Source organism: Sinocyclocheilus rhinocerous, unplaced genomic scaffold, assembly GCF_001515625.1.
Source record: "Sinocyclocheilus rhinocerous isolate Xijiao unplaced genomic scaffold, SAMN03320098_v1.1 scaffold2829, whole genome shotgun sequence".
Taxonomy (NCBI): Eukaryota; Metazoa; Chordata; class Actinopteri; order Cypriniformes; family Cyprinidae; genus Sinocyclocheilus; species Sinocyclocheilus rhinocerous.
In genome coordinates, this window is record NW_015638929.1 from 139,845 (window position 1) to 149,433 (window position 9,589).

At 44.4% G+C, this 9,589-nt stretch overlaps 1 protein-coding gene across 2 annotated transcripts in view; it reads left to right on the forward strand.

Annotated features, from left to right (window-relative positions):
- The first annotated feature begins 223 nt into the window (after positions 1 to 223).
- The window catches only part of LOC107750039 (protocadherin-7-like), a 30,504-nt gene continuing 21,138 nt past the window's right edge, over positions 224 to 9,589 (forward strand). The window contains exons 1-3 of one of the 2 annotated variants that reach the window (XM_016565292.1): positions 224 to 1,457; positions 1,517 to 3,524; positions 4,148 to 4,864. In XM_016565292.1, coding sequence (XP_016420778.1) covers positions 835 to 1,457; positions 1,517 to 3,524; positions 4,148 to 4,864 — 3,348 coding nt within the window. In that variant the 5' untranslated portion in view covers positions 224 to 834. The other variant, XM_016565291.1, reaches the window with a different exon arrangement.

A 9,589-nucleotide genomic window follows, 5' to 3' on the forward strand; every position in this document is an offset into this window, starting at 1 on the left:
AGAGGTTGAGAGAGAGGGAGAGACTGCAGCATCATTTGAGGGACGTTCACATGCAGTGCAGTAGAACGTGCAGGTGAGGGGAGGAGGAGAATGCGGGACTTTTTCCTCAAACACTTAACACACATCCACTACGGACTCCGGAGAAATTACTAAAGGCTTTTTTTGCTACTTCTCTATCCTGCTCACCATCTTTCCATACGTGGCTAATTTACTTGCTCCGAGAAGTCGGGCTGAAAAGCTTTCTCTTTGTCAAGTTCACCGTAAAGGAATCTGTAAGAGCTTGGCACGAGCGCGTAAGACTGCGGGGAAAGCTTTCCAATTTTCCTCTTGCTGTGTTTTAAGGTAAGAGAACAAATAATATCGGGGAAGACTTTATAAAAAACACTTTGGCTTATTCCCAGCCAGTAGCGCAAGCTCTGGGATGCGAATGTGAGAGCTGAATTCACAGACAGATCGCTTTTGTGTTCTACTGCATTGCAGTTTAAAACAGTGAAAGCGCGAGAGGAGCCCGCGCTCCGCAGCATCTCAATGAGCCGGACAAAGTATTTTAAACTGCTCAAATCTGACTCCCGTTTACTCCTAAAAGGCACAAAGAAACATTCTTGTCCGTAAAAGAGCTGTGAAGACTTATCGCCGATGCCGAGCTCCTCACAAAGTGGATGTTTTATTTTATCGTGTTGAAAACGTGACCTGGTAACTAAAAGACTGTTGGAGAAAATAAGATTTTGCCGAAGGAAGCGTTTATAGAGATTAATCGTTGACGAGTCTGTCTTGGACCAGAAGAAGCTGCAGATAGAGAGTGAAAGAGAGAGAGAACGAGAAAGAGAGAGAGTCATGGGGAGCAGGAGCGTTGGCGCAGTGCACTCCGCGCGCTGCTACCTCGTGCTTATCCTGCAGCTGCTGACTCAGCTCCCGCGCGCCAATTCAGTGCTGCGCTACCGCGTGGCGGAAGAGGGGCAGGACGATGTGCACATCGGGAACGTGGCTTCAGACCTGGGGCTGTCCACCTCTGGGATTGGGACTGGTGATGTCACTTTCGCTTTGGAATCTGGCTCTGAATACTTCAAAATTGACAACGTCACTGGAGAGCTTACTACAGGCAGCAAGAGGATTGACAGAGAGAAGCTGCCGCAGTGTCAGATGATATTTGACGAGAACGAGTGCTTTTTGAACTTTGAAGTGTCAGTCATAGGTCCCCTGCAGAGTTGGGTGGATCTGTTTGATGGCCGTATTGTAGTCACAGACATCAATGACAACACCCCCTCTTTTCCTTCACCAGTACTCACACTATCTGTTGAGGAGAATCGGCCAATCGGCACACTCTATCTCCTTCCCACAGCCACAGACCGTGATTTTGGCCGCAATGGCATTGATCGCTATGAGCTTATCCAGGACAGTAGAGATGGGGGGCTGTTGAGGAGAATCGCCCAATCGGCACTCTCTATCTCCTTCCCACAGCCACAGACCGTGATTTTGGCCGCAATGGCATTGATCGCTATGAGCTTATCCAGGACAGTAGAGATGGGGGGTCATCTTCACGGCGACCTGCGAACGGACCGACAAATGGGAATGGTGGTGACCGAAGGAGAGTGTCAGAAACAGGGACAAGTCCTGCCAGCAGGAGCAGCGTGTTTGAACTACAAGTGGCCGACACACCTGAAGGACAGAAACAGCCTCAGCTGATCGTGAAAGGGCCTCTGGACCGCGAAGCACGGGATTCTTATGAACTGGTGCTACGGGTTCGTGATGGCGGCAACCCGCCCCGCTCCTCACAAGCTCTGTTGCGCGTGTCCATCACAGACATCAATGACAACAGTCCACGTTTTGAAAGAGCCGTGTATGAAGCAGAAATGGCAGAAAATGCCCCACCTGGCACACCTGTCCTGCAGGTGCGGGCCACAGACCGTGACGTCGGCGTGAACGGGCAGGTTGAGTATGTGTTTGGAGCCGCGACGGAATCAGTGCGGCGCCTCCTGAGGTTGGATGAAGCATCAGGTTGGCTGAGCGTTCTGCATCGTATAGACCGCGAGGAAGTTTCACAGCTACGCTTCACCATCACAGCCCGTGACCGTGGCCAACCACCTCGTACTGACCGCACTACAGTTGTTCTCAACGTCAGGGATGAAAATGACAATGTACCAATAGTAGAAATTCGAAAAATTGGACGAATCCTTGTTCGCGATGGTGCTGCAATGGTTCCGGAGAACGTGCTGGTGGACACTCCAGTAGCATTAGTGCAGGTGTCAGACCGCGACCAGGGAGAGAATGGTGCGGTTACCTGCACTGTGGTTGGAGATGTACCATTCACACTGAAACCGGCGGGTGAGACAGCCCTAGCACCTCCACCAGCCACAGACGATGCCTTTGAACGAAACAAAAAGAAATACTTTCTCCACACCTCAGCACTTTTGGATTATGAAGCTACTCGTGAGTATAGTGTCACTATTGTGGCAGTGGACTCCGGTAGCCCAAGCCTCTCGAGTAATAGTTCCCTTCTGGTGCGTGTGGTGGACATAAATGACCATGCTCCCACTTTTGCCCAAAGCTTAGTGGAAGTGCATTTTGCAGAGAATAATGCCCCAGGAGAACGAGTGGTCACTGTAGTGGCGTCTGATGCAGACAGTGGCAAGAATGCAGAGATCGCATACTCACTGGACCCATCTGTTAATGGAGCTTTTTACATTGATGCCGATAACGGTGATATTCGTGCCACTGGGGCACTAGATAGAGAGCAGAGGGAACACTATGAATTTCGTGTGATAGCTCGAGATAAAGGCACACCATCTCTGCAGGGCTCTGCTACTGTCGTAGTCCAGGTTACGGACAGGAACGACAATGGCCCCAAATTTGTCCAGGAAGTCTTCACATTCTATGTCAAAGAGAACCTTCTCACCAATAGCCCTGTCGGCATGGTGACTGTTACCGATGCAGATGAAGGTGAGAATGCAGAGTTGAGTCTTTTTGTTGAGCATGATGAAGAGGAGGGTGGAGAAGAGGGCAAAGAGGGAAAGCAAGAAGTTTTCTCCATTGAAAATAACACTGGAACCATTTTTTCCTCTGCATCCTTTGATCGCGAACGACGTAGCGCATACTCATTCCGCGTGCGTGCCGTTGATGGTGGAGAACCGCCACGGTCTGCCACCGCCACCATCTCCCTGTTTGTCACTGATGAAAATGACAACGCGCCATCCATCACATCACCCGCTAATGAATCATACACCCTCCTGCCACCCGCTAGCGGGGCTCGGACTGTAGTCCGCACAGTCACAGCCTCCGATGGCGACACAGGGTCTAATGCCGATCTCCGCTACGCTCTGGTAGGCGGAAACCCTTTTCGTCTGTTTGAGATTGGCTCTAGTAGTGGGGTCATAACCTTGGCAGAGCCCCTAGAGAGAAGACACAGGGGTCTGCACCGCTTGGTGGTCCGGGTCAATGACAGTGGCATGCCTTCCCTTTGTGCCACAGCACTGGTGCATGTCTTCATCAATGAGAGCTTGGCCAATGCTACGCTGGTGGATACACAGGTGAGACACATCAGAGAAGCATGCTGTTCGAATAAATGCAAACCAAGGGTAATTCAATATAGAAAAAGAATAACAGTATGTGCTGTTGAACAATAAGCCAGTGTAGAATGTAACCAAACAGGAACAATTAATGTGAAAAGGATTGAAACTGAATGGAGTCATTTTATTGACAAAGAAGTGAACAAAGAAGTGAACTGCAGTCAGAAACTTACTGATAACTTTGCACAACTAGGAAATCCTAGCACGAAATAGCACTTTTCTTTTTTAAATATTGCTGTTTATAAATATTCATGCATCATATTGCTGTTGACCCACATTGGATATTGGATAGAAGGAAGCACATGCAGATACAAAGATGAAAGATACACAAACACACTTGCATACACATACACAGTCACACTTGCCTGCGCAGAATAACTATGATTGAATATCCAAGCCTTGACATGATAATTGAGAAATCTGGGCCTTGCAGTGGGGATGAATGTGTATGTGTGTGTGTGTGTGTGTGGTTCAGCAGACAGAGCTGTAAAATGAGGATGCAGTTTTTAAAGGGCAGACACACCATTTATGACTTTCCATTTTTGCTCTCCCTCTCTCTGTATGTCTCTCTCCCTCTCACTCAGGTGGCCCGCAGCCTTGCAGTCCCCCTCTATATGGATATTGCAGGTGACCCAGACAGTGAGAGAGCTTTGGGTAAACAACGCCTGAGCGTTGCCATCGGTGTCCTGGCTGGTGCTGCCGCCGTTATTCTGGTGATCCTTCTGGTTGTGACAGCTCGACAGTGTGGGGCACAGGGTAAGAACGGCTATGAGGCTGGGAAGAAGGAGCCAGAAGAGGACTTTTTCAGTCCACAGCCTCCCCCTCTACAAGCCCAGGGCACCCAAAATGAACGTGGGCGCAAACCACGCAGAGACAAGCATCATAACGGTACTGCCAAATCTGAGCGTTCTTTATACAGTGGAATTATGACGGTGAATGGTTGCAGACGTGGGGGAGGCGATGAAGAAGAGGAGGATGAAGAGGCCAGCAGTGCCAGCGAGAGGATTGCAGCACGTTATTGTGCAGCAGCTAACGGAGACACCAGCAGTCCAAGACTTGGCTCGAGACATCACCAGTCAAGCCCAGATCTGGCCCGCCACTACAAGTCCAGCTCACCTTTGCCTGCAGTGCACCTTCAGCCCAACTCACCACCCGTGGAAGGCAAGAAGCACCAGGCTGTGCAGGAACTGCCCCCCACTAACACCTTCACTGGCAACGGCAACAGTAATGCAGACGCCATGTCACTCAGCTCAGACCAATGCTCCGATTACGGCTGCCAAACTGTCAAGTACAGCAAACAGGTAAGAAAATAAAGATCTATGACTCCGTTTCACCACTGCACCTTCAACAAGTATATGCAGGCCATGTTCATGAAGTGTCTTAGAATTACTAGTTCTGAATTTTGGCTAGCAGGGAGTAACATTTACCAAAAATGTTACAAGGCTTGTCAGGACAAAAGCCTCAAGCTTGATCTAGATTTGGATTCCAAAACTAACCTGAATCCAGTCAGTCCTGTGGGATATTTCTGTATTAATATAGAAAACGCTGATAGCCATTGGATTACCCCACACATTTTCTTTGACTATGTTGTAATTAGATTTTCTAAGAAAAATATGTTATATATGGAAGCCAGTTTCCAACTCAATGTAAAAAAAAAAAAATAGGCATCAGGTAATGTTTAAGATAAGAAATAAATTTAAGCTGTTGAGATATAGTCACACTGTGAGACAAAAATCACTGTGAAATACAGTCACATTGTAGGACATTTTCTGCCAAGTCACATTGTGAAATACAGTCACATTTCTAGCATATAAAATTGCAATTGTGAGATTAAAAAGTTCCAACTATGAGATATAAAGCCACATTGTGAGGTGTAGTCAAACAGTGAGATATAAATTTGCAATTGGAAGATATAAATGCACAGCAGGAAGACTGAAATTACAAGAAGTAATAATTGTGAGAAATGTCACAATTATATTTTACAGAGGGAAACAGGCTTCGCAGGCTGGCTTAGTTAACAGGCTTAGTTAAATCCTATCCCATCAAAAACTAAAGAAAAAGCAAAACTAGTTGTAGACAAGTACAAATGTCTCAACTTCAGCATTCAGCCTGTACTGTTGTGTTACTGCGCGTTGAGTGGTTAAGGTTATATGGTGCTAACTGCCTGCTCTCCTTTCCAGGAGTAGCTACTGAAAATAGACTGTCGAAGAGAGGAGAAATGTAACCCATTTTCTCTCACACCTCTATAGATCTCTTCCCACTTGCACAGTCTCTCTCCTTCTCTCCTTCTGTCTTGCTTTCTATCATTCTCTCCATCATACTCCCCTTATTTGCCTGTCTTTGACATTCTTTCCACTCCTTTCCTCGTTCTTTCATTTTCTGAGACATGTTTGGAAGTGTTAAATATAGAGCAGAATATATGTCTACCTGCTTTGAGTGGAACTGGCCAGTGTGTTTGACAGTATAGGCATGAAACGCTTGAGAGAGAAACCTCGTAGGCTTGCAGAGTTGTCTTTTTTGACTTAATCTGTCATCTTTACACTTTTATCCAGGTCATATATTTAATGCAGCATATCCAAACTGCTAGCTTAGCATTTAGCGGAAGCATTAAAAAAAGATTACCTGTGCACTCTTTGACAGGTGCTTTGGACTAAGCCCGAACCAAAGGGTGGCCGCGTACTATAGAGAGACATGGTTAAATTGAACACTGGGATCGCATTACAGTTTTCTGACAGGTGTTGGGAGCTTAAACCAAATCCGCCGAGGTCTACACGCAAGATATCGAGGCCTAAATGACATGTCATTTTTGGTCTTTTTAGCATGACTGACAGTCGGATTGTAAGTCTCTTTACCCAAAGCCTAAAAAACAGCTGATGCAGTCGTTAGGCAGATGTGCGCCTTTGCAAGACCTAATCAATCCATCCACGCTGGTGTGATCCTGACCGCAGTGGGAGGGTTAATCCAATACCGAGTCAATCCTCTTAATCTGCTGACATTTTTTTCCACTGAAAATGATTAATAGAGAATTTGGTTGTGTATTTGTGTGCTTCTGTGTGCGTTCATACTTGGCCAAGAGTTTGGTGTGAGAGTGCGTTAATGCTTACTGGTGAGTTTGTTGGACTCTTTCTGACGGTTTAATCAATTATTGATCACACTGTAATTAACTCCTCTACCACAGAGCTTTGTGACCTAGCCTAACTCGAGCTTGGTGTAGACGGTATGTGTATGTGTGTGGGACTGTATAGTGTGATGGCAAGCCAATACCCTACCTCTGTCTGAATTTGCAAACAGGCCCGTGTGCGGACACATGCATAAACGGCACTCTCAGAATTGAACGTCGATGAAAATGGAAATCCTGTTGACCTATATCTGTCTCTCTCTCTATCGCACATCTCTCCTATCTTCTATAAATGCACAACTCAGCATGTTCCTAAGTGAATCTCCACTTTGCTGCAGTGCACTTTTTCTATAGCCCCTCCCCCTTCTGCCCACTTACGCCAACACCTATCGACCGGCTGCATTCTGTCCCCACGGCGGCCCACATTCCTATCATTTGAATAGACAGAGCGGCGATCAATATACTAGGCTTGTTAATGTTGCGAGTGCCGACGCACACCTGCAGACGCCCCGCTCGCGTGTGCAGGTTTAACGGTCAGACAGGTGGGCAGTAGGTGAGTCTGTGTAACTCAACACACACACTCGGGATCAGGCAACAGGTCAGATGGATAGTCGATATACTTGACACTCACACTTGCATGCTTACGGGGGCCATGCGTATGCTAGTGAGGACCGACTCCAGTGATAGATATTATAAATTAATGGAGGAGACTAGTGATGGAGGGCCCAGGAGACAGTGGGAGACATATGGAGGGATATATAAAGAGAGAGAGAGAAATGAGGGGAGATTGCTAATGCTCACCTCACGTTTGCAGGGCTGTATTGATTTTCATTTGGAAAGCATTATGAAAGCTTTTACATGGACGTGTACTGCAATGGTTAGAAAGGATTGAGAATGATGGTGGAAGTAAGTGTGTGTGCATGCATGTGTGTTTGACCCATCAATGTTATTGAGGGGGAAATTGCTGAACAAATGTCTAGAAGTTTTTGCTAAATCTGAAGAGGTAAAAAAATCAAATTTTGGAGACATCCTTAAAATGAAAAATGGTTCATTAGGAGACTAAATAATGTTTCATTCACCTCTAAAAATAGCAAACTTTATTTTAGGGACAGAGTTTTAGAATGGAGAATAATAATAATAATAATTTAAGACCAATTTATGGCTATTAGAATTCCCCATTTAGTTACACATGCAAAAATTTGATTCTCTCTCTGTTTCTGCATCATTATGTTTTCTGATTGCCTTTCTGATCACATTATATGTCAGCTGCTCAATTAAGAGTCATTTAGTGCCAATGAAAGTACACTTGCAGTAAATAACCTCAGTACTGTGTACTTCCCATTAAATTGTGTTGGACATCTGTGAAACGCAAGGCAATAAAAATGACAGAGGATGCTTTTCTTTGGCCAAGTGTAACATAATGAAAAATGAGAGATTAATAATTTATAGATGACACATTAGGTTAGTAACACTGATGGCCATGACCAGATGGGAGGTTCTCATGTGACCGCCATCCATATCTTTGCAACAACAGCCATTAGCGCAAGGTTGATTTGTTGTTTATCCATATATTCCTTAAGTGAAATTGAATGATAATTTAGAATGGACAAGATGTGTAAATAGTGCATATGTGTAAACTAGCCATGTAAACACAATCTCATATGTTCTTTGTTATATTTCCAAGGTTCCAAATATGGAGACACTTTTTGATTTATTGTAAAGTTGTTCATGCAGATACCTGAAAGTGAGCGTGAGTTGCTGGTCGCAACCCATTTTACTTGCATAATGTGACACATTTTCAAATGAAACAAGATATTCAGCGAGAAACGATGTAAAGGGGAATCAACTGGGTCTTGAAAAGTGTGTATTTTATACCAGAACACAGTCAGACTCAACGCAGATTTGCTAAAATAATGCATAAAATCCTGTTTGACTATTGGTTAACATTATTCAATAGTCTCCTTATTGATGTCCGCATAAAATGAAAAGTAATTTCAGTCTTTTTTTTTTTTTTGAATAACGTGCATCAATGAATCATTCAATCTATATAAGCAACCACAAATGTGTATTTAGAAAGCAAATAGGGTCATTTGGGACATTATGTTGACTTTTAGTCATTTTTTAGACTAAATGAAGCTTTATGGACTATATAAATAAAGCTTTACAATCAGTTTACCTCCGACATTCGTGCTGTTTTTCATATCAGACCTAACTGTAATTCTGGAGTAAAAAGGAAAAGTGCATTTCATTCAAGTAGGTCATATGGAAAGAAATGCTGGCAAAACACAATTTTATTAAAATATCTTCCTTCAGTGTCCGTTTATGCTTTGTTTGCCACATTGTATAAATCTGAAACGAGTCAGAGAGTCAAGGCTGTCAGAGTTTTGTAACGCACAGACCTGCTCGCCTGACTGTTTCAACCTCAAAATGAGTCATGACAGGAATTCAGGGTATTCCTTACCCATATACTCCCAGACAAGCAGCAACAGAACCAAGAAAACACACACACACACACACACACACACACACACACACTGAGATGCACTGAGACACACACTCATTTTGCACTGAGATGCAAAGGTGCATGAGGAGATGAAAAGTTCCCATCCTCTTAAATCAGTTTCTAGCACAAGATCTAGGCCATAACTTTTAACCGTTTCTTCCTCTGTTTCCAGACTGGGAATTAGTTTGTTTTTGTCCTTGAAAAGTGTTTTTGTCTTACAAAATTTAATTAAATGTAATCATTATTTCATCATATTAAAGGGGTCATATGATGCTGCTAAAAAAAACATTATTTTGTGTATTTGGTGTAATGAAATGTGTTTATGCGGTTTAAGGTTAAAAAAACACATTATTTTCCACATACTGTACATTATTCTTTCTCCTCTATGCCCCGCCTTTCTGAAAC